Source organism: Oxyura jamaicensis, chromosome 17 (genome assembly GCF_011077185.1).
Source record: "Oxyura jamaicensis isolate SHBP4307 breed ruddy duck chromosome 17, BPBGC_Ojam_1.0, whole genome shotgun sequence".
Lineage (NCBI taxonomy): Eukaryota > Metazoa > Chordata > Aves > Anseriformes > Anatidae > Oxyura > Oxyura jamaicensis.
The window spans coordinates 2,198,450-2,220,250 of NC_048909.1; the positions used below are offsets into that span (position 1 = coordinate 2,198,450).

The 21,801-nt window shown below is 45.0% G+C and overlaps 1 protein-coding gene across 13 annotated transcripts in view; it reads left to right on the forward strand.

The window, feature by feature from the left end:
• The window catches only part of CACNA1B (calcium voltage-gated channel subunit alpha1 B), a 299,945-nt gene that overhangs the window by 15,708 nt on the left and 262,436 nt on the right, over window positions 1-21,801 (forward strand). For all 13 annotated transcript variants that reach the window (XM_035342034.1, XM_035342033.1, XM_035342035.1 and 10 more), the window contains 3 exons: window positions 2,262-2,658; window positions 5,041-5,146; window positions 11,590-11,729. In XM_035342034.1, the coding sequence (XP_035197925.1) occupies window positions 2,399-2,658; window positions 5,041-5,146; window positions 11,590-11,729 (506 nt within the window). In that variant the 5' untranslated portion in view covers window positions 2,262-2,398. Of the gene's footprint in view, window positions 1-2,261; window positions 2,659-5,040; window positions 5,147-11,589; window positions 11,730-21,801 lie in introns of those variants that run through there.

A 21,801-nucleotide genomic window follows, 5' to 3' on the forward strand; every position in this document is an offset into this window, starting at 1 on the left:
CCCCCCCCCCCCACACTGATCTTGTTGGACCCAGGCACAAAGAATTGTGTAAGCTAATGTGTTTAATTTTTCAGGTGCTGGTTTCTCTCAGAAGAGACGGGGGATTATTGAAAATGGCATTTCCCCTTCCAGTGGTTACTGACAAAAAGAGCCACATTTTTCTGCTGTATAACGTAAGACCACAGCATATATTAGGTTTAGTGACCAGAAGCAGAGAAGCAAAAATTTAGACAACTAAATAGATCAGCTGGGAGGAACTTGCTTTTCAGATGAAAATATAAATCCATTACAGAAAAACTGCAGTGAGGACAATGTTGTTTTCAGGGAAAGCTGTAAAGGGGAAAGAGACGGGCTGTGTGCTCCCTGAGTTCTCCTTCTCCCCTGTAAAATAAAGCAAGGGGTCCCCTGGTGGCCCAGCCGTGGGGATCAGGTTGGGGTGATGCTCGGGGCGTGAAGGAGGAAATGCGAGGGAACACAACTTGGTCTGTGCCCAGGGACACTTTGGTGCCCCAGGGATGCTGAGCTGGTGGGCACTGGAGCAACCTGGTGGCAGCTGAAGTGCGAGGCCTTTTTGCTTCCCACAGACGTCAGCTTTTCCCAGTGACTCCAGCATTTGGTTCAATCCACAAATCAGCAGCACTGGGCTTGGAGTAATTCCTGCTTTAAGTTTTCCAGTCCTGTGGCCTCCCAGACTGTGTGTGGGAAGGCGAGGCTCACTGACCTTGTCCCCAGGGCTGGCAGAAACCAGGTGGCCACATCAGGGTGGCTGCTGTTGCTGCCCACAGCCCTCGAAGCAGCAGCATGTGCTGCGCCCTTCTCCCTTGCTGCTTCCTTCTACAGCTCCTTGAGTCAACGCTGCTCACGCCCGCAGCTGGTGCTGCCTCGGAGGGCATCTCCTGGCTGTGCTGCAGCGCGAGGAAGCCCTTCGGACGCCAAAGGCCCGTGTAAGAAGCGGGTTTCTTCCGGAGAGTCACCCTTTTGGACGCTGCCAGCCCTTATTTGTGAAAACCTTCTTGCTGTCTCCTGAAGCCAGCAGATGTTGTTGCTACAGACTTGCCTCATTGGTGGGTTGGTTTTGAACTGAGACAGCTTGGATGACTAAGGCAAAAACACGTTAGCAGAGTCCAGGGTTTCCTTACTGTGGGGGAAGTGAAAATGTCCCCCTGTTGACAGCCCTGACTTCTCTGGAGGGTCCTTTCTAAAAATTAATAGTTTTTATTGCTGATTTAGCCCAGACGTAGAAGAAGAGTGTCCTCACCAGCTATTGCAGTGACTGTTGGCGTGAGGCGCTCTGGGAGCAAGGCACGGTGAGCTTTCTGACTTGTGGTGGATGCGAGCAACAGAGGCTGTTGGAGTAAACAGGATTAAAGGATTTCACCCATAAATACAGGATTAAAGGTATCCAGAGCTCTGCAGGAGTCATTCAAACCAAGGGGGATGCAAAGTAAGCTGTCCAGAAGGGTGCAGCTCTCCGGTTCAAACCAGGCTGTGTGCGCCCAGCTCTGTATGTCCATGGGCTGCTGGGGGCTCGCACCCCCCCTCCATCCACAGCTGTCCCTGCTGCTGGGTCGGGTCCAGCTCCCCCAAAAGAGCCCCTCCCCCATTGCCCCCGGCCTTCTGTGGGGTACATTATGGGGGTCGGGGGGCACCCCCACTCCCCAGGGCGGGTGTGTGGGGGCATGGGTGCAGCATCTGGGCAGGGGCACACAGGCGCGGGGATCGCCTCCCCTGTTCCCCCCGCGCCCCCCCCGCCATCCCGGAGGGCAATGGGCTCGGTTCCTCCCTCCCCCGCCGTCCCGGGGGGCGGCCGCGGTTCCGCCGTATTTAGCGGGGTGGGCGGCGGCGGCCGGGCTCCATCCTTCCCTCCCCGCCTCCCGGTGCCGGTGACTGGAGCGGGCGGAGCCGCGGCGAAGGATTGGCTCCGGGCATCACATGCGGCGGGGCCGGGCCGGGCTGAGCCGAGCCGTGCCGGGCTGGGTTGGGCAGGGCAGGGCACGGCGGAGCGCTCCGGCGGCGGGCACGGCAGCAACGCGGCCCCTTGCCAGCCCCGAGCCCCGCCGGAGGGACCGCGCCCGGCCGGCACCAGCCCCGCGGCCCCGGCCATGAGGTCGGGCCGGAGACACGGCACCTGTGCGGGGAGGTGAGCGGAGCCTCGGAGCCTTCCCCTGCTCCGGCAGCCCCCGGTGCCGAGGGAAGAGGAGGGGGTGTTGGAAGGGAAGGCTTTTTTTTTTTTTTTTTTTTTTTTTTTTCTTCAAATCCAGCTCTGTATTTTGGTGCGATCCATCCCGATCCCGCAACTGAAGCCCCCGGAGGGAGAAGTGCTGTGCGCTGTGATGCGTCTTCCTCTCGCCTCGGCTGCCAGTTTGGATTGTAGCGCCCGGCTCCGTGCACTGCGAGGATGGCTCGGTTCGGGGATGATCTGCCAACACGCTATGGAGGTGGAGGGCCAGCCGGGGCTGGAAGAGGGAGCAGCCGGCAAGGTGGCCCCCAGGCCGGCCAAAGGATGTATAAGCAGTCGATGGCTCAGAGAGCCAGGACTATGGCTCTCTACAACCCCATCCCTGTCAAACAGAACTGCTTCACAGTCAACAGATCCCTCTTCATCTTCAGTGAAGATAATGTTATACGGAAATACGCCAAGCGAATAACAGAATGGCCATATCCTTTCAGGGAGGGTGTGTGGGCAGGGGGGGGAAGGTGGGGAGGGGGTGACTGGGGTAGAGACCCCTTTAGTCAGCTGAGGATGAGTGTCTGGTGCTAATATAAATGTGCATGTGTGATCCGGTGTGTGATGGGTGTGTGTGACATGGAGCCTGGTGTCCGACATAATGTACGGCCATGTAGCTTGGTATCATTGAAAATTGCTTCTGTGGGAGCGGCAGAATGTGCTTTTGACTATGCCAGGGATGTAAAGCATACGTGAATTCCGGTGTGTATTTAGGTGTGAGATATACAGTTGCATAGATTTGCATTCCTTACGATTTAAACCAAATGCAAAGGGATCTGTGAGATCCCTGCTAAAGAAGCCTGATAGTTATTTCCATCTTAGAGCCTTACAACTCTTATTTCTTACTCTGAATAGAGGAAGAAACCTAAGATAAAATGGTGACACCTTGGCATTGAAGCTGCACTGATAGTAGAGATATCGATAGCCAAGATACCTTACAAAATCCAATTAATAGAACCATTACAGCTGGGTTTTTAGTATATCACCTCCTGAATGCATTGGCACCAACATGAATCTTGTCACTTTGAACTAGGTACCTTGCCTAAGCTTAGGGTGTTCTAAAAAAAAAATAATAAAAAAAAAGCAGAGCTTCGTGACAGGAGGAGGCAGTAAGTGGAGAGAAGGCTCATCTGCTGTATTGTGAAAGGGGCAGATGCTTTCTGTCTCAGAACCAGCTCCTAGGCCAAGTGAGCTGCAGAGATCTTCCTTAGAAGGGGGCTCTGCTTGTAATGATGCACACGGTGGGGTTGTAAGCTGTGAGAAAGGGAAGCGGGCTCTTCTTCCAAGATTATTTGAGGTTACCAGGGAGTAGATATAGTACATGAGAGCGTGCATGTGTGTGTGCGTGTGCTTGTGTGTGCATGTACAGGAGTGCATTATACTGGTGATCTCAAGGGAGCTGGTTGTTTGCTTTTCATTTAATATCACACACCTAATAATCCCAGCTAACATCAGCAAGGCCTCCTCCCAGCCTCCTAGCAACACTTTCAATTGCCACAGAGGCCATTCCCTTCAGGCTTCCCTGGCTTTTACTTCCAGAGGGGCTAACAGGAAAAAAAAAAATACACCAGCAGAGTGAATGCACTTCCTTTCCTCCTGAACACACACACACACACACATATTGATCTCTCCATCCCTGTTACAAAATCACAGGCAGTGCTGTATTTCCTTATCCACATCTCCTTCCCTGCATTCAGCCTGAATAAACAAGCTCCAAAGCCCCAGTGGCAGTCAGAGCAGGGCATCTCCTGCAAGGCTGGATGCGGTCTGCTCCCTGCCCAGCCCTTGGGTGCCTGGTCGTCCTCTTCATCGCTCAGCGTGGGGACGGCACCCACGGTGCTGTGGAGGCAGCCTCCCGGCAGAGCCCCCGGCCGCTCCCCGCACCGCGGTGCGCCCAGCGGGCCTGGGCAGGGGCGGCGCTGAGCGGTGCTGAGCGGGAGCTGCCCGTGGTGCTGAGCGGTGCTGAGCGCCGCTGTCCATGGTGCTCGTAGGAGCTGCCCGTGGTGCTGAGCAGGGCTGTCTGCGGTGCTGAGCGGAGCTGCCCGTGGTGCTGAGCAGTGGCTCATGGAGCTGCCCACGGTGCTGAGCAAAGCTCCCCGCGGTGCTGAATTGAGCTGCCCGTGGTGCTGAGCAGTACTGCCCGCGGTGCGGCTCCACCCTGGGAGCGCAGGGAGGACTCGCCACGAGCCAGGGCTAGAGACGAGGGCGAGAGGCACGGGGGTACCTGGCGCTGGGTTTGCTTCTGTCCTGTGGGCTCCTGGCCCTCACACGGCTCAATGGGGCGCTGATGATTTGGTTCACATCAGGAGCAGGCATTGCGATCTTGCAGTAATTCGTGTTTTGGCCCAGAGTAGTTGCTTTAAATTGAACTTTTTTAGCCCATTACTTGTTTATGCTATGCGGTAAAGTTGAACGACAACGTTTATTGTTAATATCTTTCTGAAAAATAATTTTTCAGATGACATCCAGCTGTATTATTTATTCTGTGGCAGTTTAGCTTTTCATTCTCATTAAAAAATAATAAATAATCGCTTTTTGTTTATTTTGGACCTTTTCTTCATCCCTGTTCCCGTACTCCATGAGCGGCTCAGCTTTTGTGTAAGCCACTAACTCTCGCAAAGAAGAGAGCCAGTTTCCTACTCTTCTTCCAGAGACACTCCAGAAAGAACTGAGGAAATCTAGGAGACCGAATGTCTTCAAAACAGATGAGAGATCTTTGAATGCTCAAATAATGTAACTGCTTAGGTAGAAATGGGATTTGGATGAGTTTCTTCCTATGTTGTCTAGTTTCTTCTTTAACGTCTGATTCCCACTCCATTTGAATACATGATTTTAGCTACAATCATAGCCAATTGTATTGTGTTGGCTCTGGAGCAACATTTGCCGGATGGAGACAAGACACCTATGTCAGAGAGATTGGTGAGTTCTATTTATTTATTTAGATTTTTTGTTTCTGGTCTAATACAAAAAGCAATCAGCCATCCAGTGTTGTGGATGCTTGTATCTATTTTTAAGATCTGCATGTAAGCAAATGGCATTGAACTGACAATCAGAACGAATAAGCTAGTGACAACAAGTATAACTACAACCTCCCGATCCCATCTCCACAAGAATGCTTCATCACTCTAGCCAGCCCTGCCCAGCTGCGAGAAGAGTGGGACCTTACGGTATATCAGAAGAGCAACAAACTTGGGTTGTCTGTAGACCAGGACAGGAAGGGGCTGCCAAATGCTCAGAATTATCTGTAGAATCAAATGAACCCCCGTGTAAATTTTCCCAGAAATTGGTAGAACAGAATATCCTTTTAGGCTCGCGTGCCTTTCAGCTCTCTTCCTGCTACAGCTGTATATCAGGGACCCTGTAATACAAACTTTGGGTTTTGATTGTAACACTTCTCTGCCAAAAAAGCAGAAATTTAGGAAAATAATTTACCAGCAGGCTTTATGGTAATGAGCTCAATTACCTTATTTCAAAGGAAATTTAAAAATAGCTTCAGAATCATCCTTCCATTTATCACCACTATAGGAAAAAAAGGATAATATTTAGTTTGATTTTTTTTTTTCTCCTGCTGTTAATGATCTGGAACATCTTTTATGCCTAAATGCATTAGTCCTGGTTTATATTCAATGGATGAATAAATATGTATCCATATGTGTTTTACATGTAGATAATAAATAATTGAAACAAAGATAATATTAGCCTTGCTGCCAAAAGTTAGAGCCTCTGTATTCTGGTTGCTACAGTTTCCAAGGCTGGTCCACAGCAGTGGGCAACTTTCTCAATCTCATTCTTCAGAAACAAACAAACAAACAAATTTAGTGTATAGGTGATAGATCTAGAAAGAGCTTCAGGCTCAGCTAGTTGATACTGCCTGTTTGGAAATGTATCCACCGATATGGGTGCCCACTTGCGTTGTATTTGCTAAGTCTCTTTTTATGTGAACAATTTCTACTTAAGAAATGATAAGGAAAAAATGAAGAATGTGTGTTGATCTTTTTGCCATCAGATTTTTGCCAAAGACAATATGTCTTTGCATGCCTTGGGATCCGATAGCAAGGTAAATCTGGGTTTGTGAGCAAAGCACAGATTTAGACGCAGGACAATGCTTGAGCTGGGGAAATGCCAGGGTTCCATCTACGGTCCTTGAATGTATGGACTAGAGGAAAGCTAGTTTTGTGAATTTTCTGGCTTGGTAAATCTTTGGTGATATGTAATTTTAAGCGGGGGGAGTATAATTACCATGTTGTTTCTATGCACCTCTATATCCCTAGATTTGTAAAGGGATCCTAGATGCTGTTTGCTGGTCCTGTTACCCTTTGCATTAATGCCATGCCTGGTACTTGCATGTACACTTTTAGGTTTTGTCCCAGTAATTACAAAGGGGGGCAGTGGCATTACAAGCAAATAGTATAAGATCACTGAATGAGTTAAATGCACAGCATTCATCTTCAAGGTGAAGACTTCATCTTCAAGGCTCTGCCTTGGCAGTGAAGGAAGAATTAACCCCTGATTTGTGTCCCAAGTACTGGTGCATAACATTGTCTTTGATCCAGATACTCCAGGGCCATTTTAACTAAAGTACATTTGTAACTGTGCTTACAAATAGAAGGGGTTTATCATAGAATAACAGTGAGGATATTTACAAGTCATTACATTTTCTATTTCAACATATGCTTTAAAAATTAAACATTGTGAATATGAAAAACTGTATTTTGGTTTTCAAAGTGAAACTTCCTTAGAATGCTCCTGTCACTTCCATAAACTGCAAGTTGTTTCATTGAAACTGTTATGAATCCCCGTTAAGCTATAGTGGGTGAACATTCCCATATATTTTCAGGGTTGTTAAGCCAAATTATAAGTCCGTACATAACAGCAGGTGCTTTATTACCATCTTTGGCAGGAATGGAATTGGATTTTTTAATTATTAATATTATTTTTGGTTAATGATTTACAGATATATCTTCTTTTCTCCTGGGTTCATTGAAATTGGAGTGAGGGCTCATCACTGAAGGGTTAATCAGATCTTAAGATGAGATGCACATCATCAATGTTTTACAACTGGGAGATGTAGGCAGAGTTGTTGAAGAAAAAAACACAGCCACAGAGCTACTTTGTGCCATAGGCAGAAAGAAAAAATCTTAAGTTTGTCCATTTGTTAAAGCTGAGAAAAAGACGAAGGAGGAGTCAATACAAACATTTTCATTATTTTTCTCTGCTGATCAAGATATTCCTCTACGTTTCTCCCCAGAGACCCAAGATACGAACCTGCAGTGCAATCTCACTTGGCTGTTTTCTGTGCTCATGTTACCTGACAAGCAGGGTTAATTGAGCACATGGGAAGGGCAAGTGATGTCTCAGTATACACAAGATTTCAAGAGCTGCAATGGCTGAGTTACAAGTAATCTTTCTCAGTCCATCTTCTGTATGTAGTTTATGACACAGAAAAACTGCTCGTACCTACCCTGTTCCAGAGCTTGGTTAATTCCTAGCTCTTTTTGTCTAAAGCTTCTGCAGAACTGGAAACATATACACTTATTGTTCTAACAGATTGGGATGGGGGAGACTAGCCTGTTAATGAAATCCAGGAAAATTATATCCAATGGTTGAAGACTTTGTCAAAACACAACCATTCAAGTAGTTTCAGGTACCTTTGAGTGATTCTTTCACTTTGGAGGGATGCCAAGTGAAAAGGTGCTGAGGGAATTGCACTGAGTGGCCCAGCACCTGGTGTTCAGAGCTCCAGATGTGGCAAGGTCTGAGGCATGAATGGCCTCGCAGGATGCCTTGCTCTTAGTGTTCTTGGCTGTCCAACCTGAGTCGTGCTTGTGCTCTCTTTGTCTCCCTCTGAAATTCTCAGTTTTTCATGAGAAGCAGCAGTAGACCATGAATTTGTCCCAGCCTGACAGTGTCAGAACTTACAGGACAAGAAATCTATTTTCTGCCCTGCTTTGGGGCACACTGTGTTTGAAGACACCAGCGGGTCTGTAGGGTGCTCGTCTGCATGTCACTGTAGGCTCTGAGTATTTGGCTTCCCCAGATGGTTTTGGTGTGAGGGCAAAGCATAACTGTTTTCTCTGATATTCAGCATGACAGCTCCCTCACTTGGCTAATGGATTTAATTCTTTATCCTATCCACAGGCACTTTGTGCAGTCATATGTGAGCTGTTCATATTAAGCTTTGCATGAACAAAGCCTTACACACCCAAACCTATCAAGGCTGTCACATCCAAAGGCCAAGGAAAGACATTAGGACATGGACTAGGAATAGTAATGACTTTCCAGACTCAGAAGTTGTTTCTGAACTGAAACATATTGATTGAATGTGTGTTTGGCCCAGTCTCAAGCTTTGCTGTGTCCACAGCAAACAACCTGCTGGCACAGCTCTGGCTGCTGCCCAAGTTCTCCACCTTCCTTCCAAGCGCGCTCACTGATATTCATTAACACCTGCTCCCCCACACCCAGCCTCCTGTCTGAAGGGGGCTGCAGGACGCCCTGGCAGCAGGATTTCTGAGCTGACAGCTCTGCCCTTTCAGTGCTGCTCGGGGCAAGTCACCCAGCTCCTCGCACTCTAGCGCCTTCCATCACACGCAGTAATGCAAACATCCTTTTCTTCAGCAGCAGGCCCCCACAACCTAGTGGGGCATTATTTTATTTTTTTAACCTGTCCTTGTTACTGCCCTAATTCTTAGGCTATGTAGTGCAAATTTAGACAGGCTTTAGAAAAGACACTCTTTCTATCCCCTCTTATTTCCCCAGCTACTCACTCCCAACCCTGTCGATGATAGTTTTTCTTTGTAATAAATACCCAAGCCCATCTGTGATCCGTCCTGCTTTCTTAGAAGCTGACAGTAACTTTTTTTGACCCACTTCTTAAAAGCTCTGCATAGTCTTAGCTTTGGGAAGAGCATATTCTCTAAAATCCTTGAGTACCTGAATCGTTGTCCTTTAAAGCTGTGAGCTGCAATCACAAGGCACCTGACCTAGATTGAGCGAGTGGCTGGTGGCAGAGTAGATGTAAGGCTTTCAGGAAGTGAGGGAGTAAGGTGGGAGAGCGTGTGGGTAAGGTGGTGGTTTCTTTTTTTAAATTTTATTTTAAAGATGAGTAGTTTTTAGAGGCATACTAGTAGACGTAGGAAGGATGTAAAGGATGGGCTGGGGGGGGATGGACTTTGTTTGCAAAGCATTTGCACGTTTGTTGAGCTTGAAGGGGTGGAGGAGCATGTAGGTTAAGGGAGCTGGAGTGCTCCTGTGTGCATAAGGGAAAGCTGAGGAGCAGGAGCAGTAAGGTAGCTTCTTCTGAAATCCCAGATGGCAATTTCTGACCTCTCTTCCTCATTCCTTCTTTTCTGTAGTGGTTTGTAGTCCTGGGATACCTCCAGCTCTTGTGGACAAACTGCTAGAAGAAAGCTCTTATTGTATGTTTTTGGGGGAGGGTTAAAAAGGGTCTGAAAGCTGTGCCTTATGCCTGTTTCTCTGTGGGTAAATAGCACTGAGCTGACTGGAGTTTCTCAGTCTGGCAGCTGACAGGTTCTGAAACCTCTGGGCTGCATCAGTGAGGCTCTGTGAGGGGCAGAGAGCTTGGAGGCTGCTGTCTGTAGAAAAACCTTGGCTGAAGGAGAAGCCCATTTTTGTTTTCTCCATTTCTGTCAATGATGTGATCTCAACAGTCACCTGCTCTGTTTTGCTGTCTAGCCAGTTAGTGTGTGTGTGTGCGTGTCTGCAGGTAGCTGGCCTTCCTGCCTGGCCACAGGGGAATGGGAAGGGGGAGCTGAGAGGTTAAGAAAGGTGGAAGGGATTAGAGATGTTGTAGGGTGAAGGATATGGGGCAGCTGGGTCACTGAAGTGTGTGTAGGGTGCTGATTTGTTGGAAACAAATCTTTTTAACTCAGCCACTGATGGAAAAGCCTGTCCAGAGGTAGTCATTCCCAACAGCTTAGAGGTGCCGTCAGTGATTAGTGCTTCATGGTTGACTTGCTGAGTAGGGTACACATCAATGTGCTAAGTGCTTAAGCCTCTTTGGGAGGGGTGTGCTATTATGCTGCTCTTCTATGTGTGAAAACCTGGCTTTCTGTAACAAGTACCGTGCCTAAAGCATGGTCTGTGTGCTGGTGCAGGGTCAAATTTGAGCAAGAGTTGCAATGTTTGTAAAAATAAATGCTTGTATCAAAGCTGCTCCTTTCTTTGTTCTGTGGTCACAAAGACTTGACATTCATGTTCTTTCTGCACAGGATAACTAAAATCACCTTTTGTCATTAGCAGAATTGCAAAACGTAAACAACTGTGCACCAAACAGCTGCTCAGCTCTTTGGCTATAATGGTCAGAAATGCCAAAGCCCCTGGAACAAAGATTTCTAATTTCCTAATTTGCGAGTTTGCTTCCTTCTGGGTAGGGCTGCCGTACTTCCATTGCCGTCAGCAGAAATCATGGATCTAAGACGCGCTTGGAAATTGGATACAGAGGCTAAAGCTAATTAACATGTTCTTGAAACTGATGCCTGGTACTTTCACCTTTTACTTTTTTCCCATTTTTTGTCCATGTATTTTTTCCGACTTTGAATAATTCTATTTGGCATTGCGTTTGTGTTGAAACTCTTATCAATACAATGCTGAGGGATCTGGTGCCAAAGATGGAGAAGATGTTTAGTAAAGCCGTGGAGACTAAGTTTGGTCTCCTCTCATGTGAGCTAGGGCATGGAGCTGTGGGCCTGAAACACAAATTTTACTGCTTCCACCATAACAGAAGGGAATGAGTTTTTATTTTTTTATTTTTTTTAAAATTTATTTTTATTTTTTTCTCCTTGAATTGGTTACACAGCAAAACAAAAATAAATGAATCTGCAGCTATGGAAATTAGGAACACAGAGGGGAAAGAGTGAAGTAAGAACCGATGGAATAAATGATAAAGAAATAATTTCCTGCCAGTGTTTGCAACCTTGCTGTGCTGACTGTTACTTCTCAAGATATTCTTTAGTTTCTGTTTCCTGGATGAATTGCAAAATGCATGTTTTCTTCCATGTCAATAATTACAGAAATGTGATCTCAAGTTTAAGTTTACCCTTGGAGCAAGATTGCAGTGTTGCAACTCCTTCCGGAATCTTGAGTAATGGTGCAAAGAGTGGGGTGAAACCATTGGAATAAAGGCAAATAGAATTTTCCACACAAAAAGCCAAATCTACCTTCAGAGTGAATAATTCTGAAATCTTTCTGTGTATAGTTCCAGTACATTTGAACCTTTTTGTTTCAACCCTGTCCAGAGATCTGAAAAGGGTGTGAAGTTGGTGCACGTAGTTGCTTATATAATTGCTGATGCGAGTGCAGAAGCACAGGTATCTCCTTGACACCTCTGATTTTATTCTTTTCAGGATGACACTGAGCCGTACTTTATTGGAATATTTTGTTTTGAAGCTGGTATAAAGATCATCGCTCTGGGGTTTGTTTTTCACAAAGGCTCTTATCTCCGAAATGGCTGGAACGTGATGGATTTTGTTGTGGTCCTCACAGGGTAAGTGACCTCCTCTTGCCCTAAGTTTAAAGGGGAGTCTTGCTCTGATTTGTGGTGTTCTTAAACTACAGGTTGGGGTGGGAGCGGTTGTGGTGAAATAGTACTCTAAAACTGCATCTGTGACCTTGCTGTCTTTAAATAATGGTTATTGTGCTGAGTGAGTTACTTTCAAAGCATTGTTTGAACCAAGTAAAAAGAAGCTTTGAGGATATTTATTTGTACATACGCTGGCATGTTTCTCATCCAGATGCTCACTGACGTTTCTCAGGCTTTGCAGGTTCTAATTGCCACTAGATACTTGAACCTGATTTAAATCAGTCTTTCTCCTGACGTTACAGGCTGACTTCAAAAGTCAATGTGGAGTGAGCTAGCAAATTAAATGCATCCCATCTTTAAGCTATTATAACTCTGAAATCAGTGAAGTTTCTGCAGGAATGCATTTGGTTTACTACAAAATAACTTTGCTGAAAATAATTCAAGGAGGGTGCATATCTTGTAAGGCTGTAGCTGAAAACGTTATTTGTGTTTTGTACCCTGGTTGAAATAATACCACTAATTTGTTTCTTGGAAGTGCTTACAGTTTTGTTATGCATTGCAACAGTTTCTATTTTTATATATGTGTAATGTAAAGCTAGTGGATAATGAAAATGCAAACATTAAGTAACTCTTAAAGTCTACAAATTGTGCTTTAAAGCTCCACATGAAACGTTAGGGTTTCCAAAGGTCTGCATGAGGTCCTGATCTTGGAATGATCTTGGTTAGTTTTTCCCCATGAAGATGAACCCTGGTTCTTGTTATTAATATGCACTCATTTCACACACCTTCTGTGTGTGACGAATGTATATATTCTTTGGTCTGCTTAGTGTTGCTGTTAGGAAAATGCTTGCATACATATACAAATATATTCATTAGATGCATTAGCACTGTAATTCTATTTGCATTCAGTGTATCATGTGATACAGCAATTGAGAGGCCAAAGGGAGTTCTTTATGTATTGAGGAAGAAAATAAATATGCAGGGCTTGATCCTCCTGCTGCTGGGGCTGGGTATTTAATCAATAGAAACTTCAGTGGAGCCACAAGCAGAATCAGATTTACATGCTTGGAAGCATAGGGGGTACTAGGATGAAAAGAGAATTAACACAGATGCTACAATTATTTGCACTGATGATTTATTCTGGTTCCTAGTTTGCACTATGCCCTTTCATGTGTTTAAAAAAGAAACAAACAAACAAAAAAAACACCAACAAAACATAAAAAAAATCACTAAACCAAGGCCCTGGTTCTAGAAAGGACTTTGGCACATTTTCATCTACCCTTCAGCAAAACAGTCAAGTACATGTTTGCATGTTTGAATTCAGCTGACTCAAATGGTTCTGTACTTTAGGTTCTACATAAAAGCTTTCCTGAATTAAAGCCATACAGGTATTTGTTTAGGCATGATTTTTTTTTTTTTTTTTTAATTTAAAAACTGCCTAGCTGTGATGGAGATGTTCAAAGTTTTGCAACAGCACCTGAAACACTGTCTGCCGTGCTTGTGGAGTCACAAACGACTGTGCAATATAGGCGTGACACGGGCATCTTACTGGTGCTGGTTTTATTGTGAGCACTGTTTGCAACGCTGTTTGATCTCTGAGCATAATTGCAGAATATCGGCTTGATTAGACAGCTGTAATAAGGAACCCTGTTGCCATCTGCAAACACGCGTATTCTTTTGAAGTACAATCCTGTTAACGTCAAAGCTTCTGGTTTCCAATGGTGATGCTAGCTGGGCTGCATTGAAACTGTCTTGTACATGGACTTCCCACCAGGCAGGCTGTGCAGGGAAAGCAATGAGTAAACATCAAGCCCAAGAGTTAGCTCTAGTGAGGAAACCCACAGCCTGCTAATCTGCTAAATTGAGGCCTGGACTTAGCAAGGTTCTTAAGCTTGTGCCCAACTTTTGGTGTCTGAGGGGCCCTACTGCAAACACCAGGTGTGCTTGGTTAGGTAAATGCTTAGTTAGGTAAATGTCTGGGGCTGTAATTGCAAACCCACTGATAATGTGGAGGCACCTGTGGTAGAGAAATAGCACTGAGAGAGCTGCAGATTCACACGGGGTTAAATTAGTATTTCCCCTGTGGCTGGTTGTGTTTCGCTCTGAATTTCCTTGTATTTTACCTCACTGCTGTGTTGCCATTGGTCTGTACTAGAAAGCAGAAGGCTCCTCTTCCTCAGGCTTCCTTCAGAGGCTAGAAACACTTCCAGCCACCCATTGCCTTCCTCGGGGCTTGGCTAGCTGATGCTTGAGAGGAGCCTGAGCATGGCCTCTTCCTGGAGTGAATATTGCCTGGCGCTTCTGCATCGAGACACCGAAGGCAGGTTGCTGAGTAGGGATGCTTACTGTTAACGGCCCCGGCTGTTTCTCCAGGGAGCTGGTGGCACAAATAGAGCTTTCATTTTTCTTTCTGGGGAAGGTGATCACAGATCTGTTTCAAAAAAAAAAGAAAAAAAGGGGGGGCCCGGGGGGGGTGGTGGCAAAAAGCCAGAGAATAATTACATACAAGGACAGCACTGAACTTGTACTTTATGCATTCTTATAAATATGGATAGGCAGGACATCAGTTTTTGAAATATACTTTTATTACTCATAATCAAAAGCTTTCATTTGCCTTATGTGCAAGATTTCCACTTAAAAATGTTGCTTAATGTTTCCCAGGCAGTGATCAGAGTTCAGTTCCCAAGCTCAGTTTCACACTGATCTTCAATATTATAGAGGGATTTTGATTTTTCTTTTTCCTTTTTTTTTTTTTTTTTCATGTAAGCAGGAAAGATCATGAAATGCATTTTCATGATATCACATGCAGAGTTTTATACCTGCTAATGCTGTTGGGTGCACGTTTTTAAGGTAAATGGTGAATATCAGAAAATCCGATCTCACTTTTTCAGCATTTAGCTAAAGCCCATAAAAGCAAAGAGCAGCTCTGCTCTCGTTGGCTGTTTCCATAGGAAGAGGGCCAGCCAGTGTCTGGGTGTGTTTTGGAGGAGGCTGTGGGGGAAGGCTCTGCACTGATTGAATTTACCCTTATTTAAATGTTAGTGATTGTGCAGTAACCCTTCCCACTTGCTTCTTTTTTGTTGCCACCCCTTCCGTCGCCTCTCAAGGCCTGGGTACTGTTATTACTGATAAATATCTATTTTTTTATTTGCCTGCAATGATGGACATTTTGCTTGTCAAAATCAGACGGTCACACTTGTTAACCAGAAAATCAGTCAGGGTGCAGCCAGGATCAATATCCTATTGAGCTAAACTGAAGACTAATAGACAGTGGCCCCAAACGGCTTGGTTTGTTGTTCCAGAAAACACTCCCCCGGTTTCTTTCCACAGCAGTGCCGTGGTGCCTTTTTCTCATTTACTTTCAAGGAAGCCTTCTGATCTGCTGTTAATAAAGGCCTGGGAAAATAATAGATTGCTGCTCCCTGGAAGATCTTTCCCTCTGTAATTTTTTTTTAGTTATTTCTTGTAAACTCCTATAGCTGTAGATGAGTATCGAGGAAAGCTGCCCTACTGCGATGTGCTTTTTGCTGTTGTGGAGACACATTTTATAGTGCCTGCTCATTTTATTTTCACGTTTTTATGGGCTTGCATTTGCTCCAGTGATGACATCACCCATTAGCAGCTCTAAGTCACACAAGAATGCTATTGCCCAGTTGGCCTGGGACTATATGATCTTAACGTACTTTTCCCAAGGGAGGAGCAAGGGGTTTTTTACTCTATTGCTGCAACCTGTCTTGGGGTGGAAACCTCAGAAATCCACAGTTGCCTTGGGAATCAAGTCCTCCCAACGCCCTCAGTTACATGGCAGCGAATGGAGGGAGCCTGCATTCAAACCTACAGTTCAAACCTGTTTCTCTTGGAGTTATAAGATTTCTCTTGGTGTCGTGAGCTTTGGATGAAATGGCCTGAAGAATTGCTGTGCTGGGTTAAACTATGAGCTCGTCTCACTGGAGCTTGTATAATAGTGTGGATTCTAGGGGAAGAATGAGAACAAGGCATGGATTCTTATATTTCTGATTACTGAATTCCATAGGTATAGGGATTTTTGAGGAAAATATGGGTGTGATGACTTTTAAACAGGATAATCCAAGTGGGCGCTCCTCCCAGGAGCTGTATTTTGGAGTCTGTTTAAAATTTTGGCTGCATCATATCCTGGAAAAAAGGCTTCCTGGGCCAGAAGAAAAGCTGCCACTTATCTTTCCCATCACTAGCTACCTGAGGTTTCCTTTAGTGTCTTCTGGATTTTCTGTAGTGAGATCTGAGGAATAATCATTCCTCTTTCTTTATGCTTTTGATTTTATGAGTCTCCAGCTTTTCCGCTGTCAGAGTCCTGTGTTGCCTGACCTCCTTTGACCTGAGAGCTGCTCTGTGCACCACTGACCTGTGCTGCTCTGCTCCTTCCCTAGTTCTAGCGTATCCTCACGGACAAGTCACCATGACCATGTGCAGTGTTTGTCCAACAGTGAGAGCTGCTAAGACTGGTATAAATAAATGGAGCACTTAACAAGCTCATGTTCTGTCCTTATGAGCAGTGTTTTTTTTTTTTGGTATTTTTTTTGTTTTTTTTTGTTTTTTTTCTCTTTTTTTTCTTTTTTTTTCATTTCATCAGCCTGCGTTGAACACTCTCGAAGAGTCCTGGTTGTGCCTTGAGCCAGTTGGATCAGCTGCCTGGATCTCTGGGTGGGACTGGCAGAGACAGCGTGTGCCAGGCCGGGAGCTGCCAAATGATGTGCACAAAGTATCTGTGCAATTACTGATGTCTCAGGCTGTTGGGAACAAATTACAAAGGCTAGAATTATCTTGATTGTCTGGATGACAGAAATGTGCTCCTAGCCTCACTGGTGATGCTAATAATCTGGAAGGTAACTCTTTTAATAATAAGGACCTGTTCATCATTGATATTAGCTTTGCTAGTTACCAGGATCATCTTCATATGTGGGCAGTCTGAGATGCTATTCCTGGCGCAGTGCATGAGGAGCAGCAGCAGTCTTGGTTGTGGTGATGACTATCAAAGGGGGAAGCGTAGGAACCATCGAGCCTGGTCCGTACGGCAGGCTGCAGAGCTCTGATCTTTCAGCTTGAGGTGCATGTAGGTCCCAGACAGGGTGTGGGGTGTGATGTGACTAGGAAAGCACTAGAAAAGTGAATGTCTGGGTAGGGCTGGGATTTCTAAAGCTGTCAAATACATGTAGCTGCCTGGAGTCTCTAGCATTTTTTCTTCACACACAAATCTCTGTGCATTCAAAAGCACATAGAGTAGGGTGGTTGAATTACAGGGCCTGTGTGACTGGCATTTGTGTACTCCCCAGAACAGTTCAATCCCCACCTCCAAATAATCATAGAATGCAATACTCTGAATGCCTAAAAAAAAAAAAACAAAACAAAACCACCTGAAAGTACTTGCAGCAATGCTTTAGACGGTATGCTCGGTGCTTTCTTTATACTTTCTTTATAAAGCCTTAGATCTAGACACCTAGGGAATAAAGGAGGCAGGAGCAGGGAAATGCAGATTTCTCTCTGCCTTTCCTAGGTGGAACTTCTGGCATGTCTGTGCTAGAAAGCAAAGCTGAGCAGCAACAGGAGTAGGGAAAATGGATGCATTATGAGGGACAAGCTTCATCCTGATAAATTATCACATGGAAAACAAGTAAGTCTCTTTGCATGGTTATACAGTATGGGTGGTGATGGACGAAGGCTGTGATTGCTATTAGCATTGCGCACATGAGTCATGCTAAAAGCAAAACCTCTAGATTTTAATGGAGCTGATCACTATTTCCAATTTATTTTATGCTCCGATGATGAATGAATACTTGCTGGCTCAGCAAAGCTAAGAGTACCTTCTGAAAGTAAATCAGATAAAAAATGTGACAAGGGAAGTGGAATTTACCTGCTTTCCTGAATGCAAGGTGTTAAGTGGAGGTTTGGCAGGTGTATGGGAGCTGTGATGGAAGAAGGCAAGAAACCATTTATTATTTTTTTTAAGGCAGAGAAAACAAGTGACTGGAAACTGGAAGAGAAGAGGGCAAGTGAGGACTCAGTGAACAGTCTAAAATAGTTTTAAGTTGTCCTGTTGTCTGTCACTTGACCATCTGGGCTTTTGGGAAGCTGAAGCCACACTGGGGAGCTTAGGAAACAGCTTCCATCAAAGGAGAAGACGCTGGAGAGGGAGGGATGATTTACGGTCTCTAAACTTACTTTGCAAATGTTTCTGCTTCCTTTTATCCCCTCTTATGTCCAGTTTTACCCAGTGGGGCAGCATTTTCCTTGGGGACTGGTGCTTGCTTTCTATACGGGCTTGTCTCGCAACAACCAAAGGGGGTCCCAGGCTGTACTGAGCCCGTTGGGTTGTTAATTAGGGTTTGTGTTTCTCCTGTTATTTACAGTGGCTTTTGTGCATTGATTTTGGTGGGGTGGATAGAGGAGTTTGCGCAGGTGGGTGTGTAATTGGGTGGCTGGCTGCTAAATTGGAAGGAGACTTTCCTGAGCAGAGGAGGACTCAGGGCTGTGCTCAGAGGAAGGCTGCAGATGGTCATGGACCCTCAGAGGACCTGCAGGTGGGAGCAGCCCTTCCCTGGCAGATGTCAGCTCAAAGCAAGGCTCTTCTCTCCCTGTTGTGGCACACTGAACACTTCGGGTCAGTGTATTTCTCAAGGACAATAAATAATGAGACTGACATGCTTATTTCTTACTTTATTAGAAGTGACTGCAAGGTATTGAATACCTGGTATGTGAACTGATAAACGATGGGGACTGCGCAACAAGCCAGAAAGATGAGACACCAACAAATAGCTTTTCTCCAAATGGAGAGGAAACGCACACGTTTCTTCATTTTCCCATTTTTGTGCTGATTTCCATGCTTTGTGCCTGTTTATGCTTCTCTGAAGCTTTTTGCCCATGAAGAGGGGAATGTTGAATGTGATCTGAAGGTGCCTCTGCCTCCCTGACCTGCAGGCTCTGAAGCTGGGCTGCTGTATGATAAAAATGGCCATAGCAAGTGAAAGGGAGGTCTGCTTTCTCACCACAGCCAGAGCTTAATCAAAACCAGCCAGGATAATTAGTCCAGAGTCCAGACGCTGTTTTTAGCTTTTTTATGGCTCTTGAAGGGAGGAAGGTGGCAGGGAAATGTTGTCTCTTCTGAGTGGACCAGCTGTACTATGCAAAGGCAATCATAGAGACTGCAGGTGTGGAGAGGACTTTGGACCTTGTGATCTGTCCCTAGTGTCTGATCCTGCCCTGGCAGTCATGTAGTGTGGGCATCTGCTTAACTGCCTGCTCTTCTCTATAGGTGGAAATCTTTGCACATCTAGCTGTTGTTACAGCTGGGTATAAATGGTAGGATTTCAAAATCAAAACAATGAATAAAAATGCAGATCTGAAGTGCTCTAATGTTTATTTTCTTACTCCTTCCCAGTTAAAAGGGGAAAAAAGCAATACAAATCACCCAAGCCCTCTATGTGGTGTTGAGTGCTGTCTCATGATTAGATGTGGAGGAGTGCAGGATTTTCTCAGGCTCGTGTTTCTCAACTGCTGCTCTTGCTGTTTTGTCCCAGCTCCCAAGTGGCCAGCTTTTGATGGCAAAGTGCCTCCTCATCTGAGATGATAAGAACCTGGCTGTGATTGTTGAAAAGAAGGAAGATTTAGAAAACCAGGCTAATTTTAATTGCAATCTAATCCTATGTGCCAGGAGCAACAGCCTCACATCTGCAAAACTACCCTTGAGTCCACCGCTCACCCCCAAAGGATTTGGTGTGTTGGGACCACCGTCTTCCCCAGGGCTCTCTGAAAGCATCCAGGAAATTTAGTGGAGGTGGAAAACTGGTCTTCTGCTTTGTTCTTGCTGAATCACTAACAAGGTGTTTGGGATGTCCTGACCATGGCAAGGCTTCAGTGCTGGAAAATGGAAGCAAGAGAATGGGTGGATCCAAATTTCAGTGTAGGTAACCCAAGCTTTGTGGTCAGTACCTGGCATTTGGGTACCTGGAGATGCTCTTTACCAAATTCCAACTATCCAGGATATTCTCTGTGTTGAAGAATCTGACAGAACCAGGATCAAGGAAAGGGTTCCTCTGTAAATGAGTTCAGTGACAGCAGGGTGTAAATGGTACGATTTCTCCTGGCTATATGGGAAGTATGCAGTGGGGAAGCCTGACAGCTTGGGCTGAGAAAAAAGTTCTGCTTCCTACCTGTGGCACATGTCAAACCTGTAGTGTGAGCTAGAGGGTTTGGAAAGCTGCCTGATCCTTGCAAAGGAGCCTGGCCACCTAAATATTTCCTTCCTGGCTTGGTCAGGCTAAATGGCTGACAATAATAAATGGCTTTGTCTCCTTCTTCCACCTCCACTTCTATGTATGCAGGTGGTTAGGTCTTCAACTTAATCTTCCCTTTTTCTTTTTGAACCGGAAAGTAAATTGTCTTTTGTCTGTTTCCCATCTTGAACATCCTGAACCAACATCCTTGAATAAAGCTTTTCTTAAGTTTGGGCATGGGAGCTTAGGAGGAAAGCTGTGAAAATGATTAAAGGGTTGGAAAAGAATCTCTATTTAGGGAGAAATGAAAAGGCTGAGACTTAAAATTAAGAGGAAAGTCTCATAAGGGTAAAATAGTTCAAAAAAAAAAAAAAAAAGAAAGAAATAAGAAAAGAGGAAATTGTGTTTCCCTATCTATTTTGGCAGGATGCAAAAAGAATCGGCAAAGAAATTGAAGTTTTAGAACTCCTTTACTAATGGAAATATAATTAACTCATGGAACTTGCTGTCACAAGAATTTGCTTCAGCTGGTCTGTTTTGGTTCTTGAGACCTAAAGAGCCTCAAGATCATCAAGATTCAACACAAAGGAAACGGATTTTTGAAGGAGGATGATTAGGCCCTTTTACTTCCTGCTACTCTCTGAACAGAGATAGGTGGAATTCTGAACAGGCGGTTTCATAATTGTCCTTTTCTTTATCTTGTAACTTCTTCTGAATCATGCTGGAGAAATGATTCCAGAGCAGCAATCCAGTCTGTTCCAACATGACCTGTGAAATGTGGCAGAGTGTGTCAAGGGCTAAACTTCATCTCCTTATACATGAAACAATAAGAGTAGTGGTATTCCATCACTTAATGTCTGATTTAAAGATCAAACATCTTTTTGCAAGCTATGCCAGAGCTTAGAGGAAAAACTTCAATGCTTCAGTACTGTGTTAAGCGTGCCCTCAAAACCTGCAGGGCTAAGATTCAGGGGAAGATCTGGGTTTGAAAACTGTCGCTCATTGAAAAGGATTCCAAGGTAATTTCTAATGATGTCAATGGCACTTTGATAAAGGTGCTCAGGTTTTTGGAGAGGAGTGTGGATCAGGCCACGCTCTGAAGTGTTCCTGCTCTTTTTCCATGATGGAATATCACCTTGACCTTGTGCTGGAAGGAGAGGGCTCCCCTTGGCTGCAGTCCCTAAACTTTGCAGGACTTGGAACATAGAAACAGATACTGGAACATCTGGCAGATAAAATTAGCTTGTCAGAGGGGGGATCTTGTCCTGAATGAAGCACAGAGCAGGAATGACAACACATCCAGCTGCCTGAAGTTGGGCACCAAAGCACTCATGCTGGGTAGGATTGTTAATGGACATCCCTCTCAATACCAAGACAAATCCGACTCTTTTCTGGCCCTCCAAATTGGGTTGAGTGGCAGCCAAAGGCTGTGTAAATTGGCAGTGACCTATTTCTGCACTGTGAAGAAATAAGTAGTTCTGTCTGTGTTTGGTAGATGGGCAACACCTCTCTTGAAGGGCATAAGAAGGAAGTCTGGGGAAAGGATGGATGAAAGCTTGAAGTCTTGGTTTGATAGGTGTGTATCATCGCATCCTGGCTGCTATGGCTAAAGGCTCTGCCTCCTCATGGAGATGATGCTAGGGACAAAGCCTGAAGTCCAGCAAACTCCTTAAATGTTTTTTTTTTTTTTTTTTTTTTTTTTTTTTTTTTTATATTATATTTATAATCCAAAAAAAAAATGCTATAACAAAACTAAAGTGAGTTATTCAAAAAAAAATTCCAAAACAACA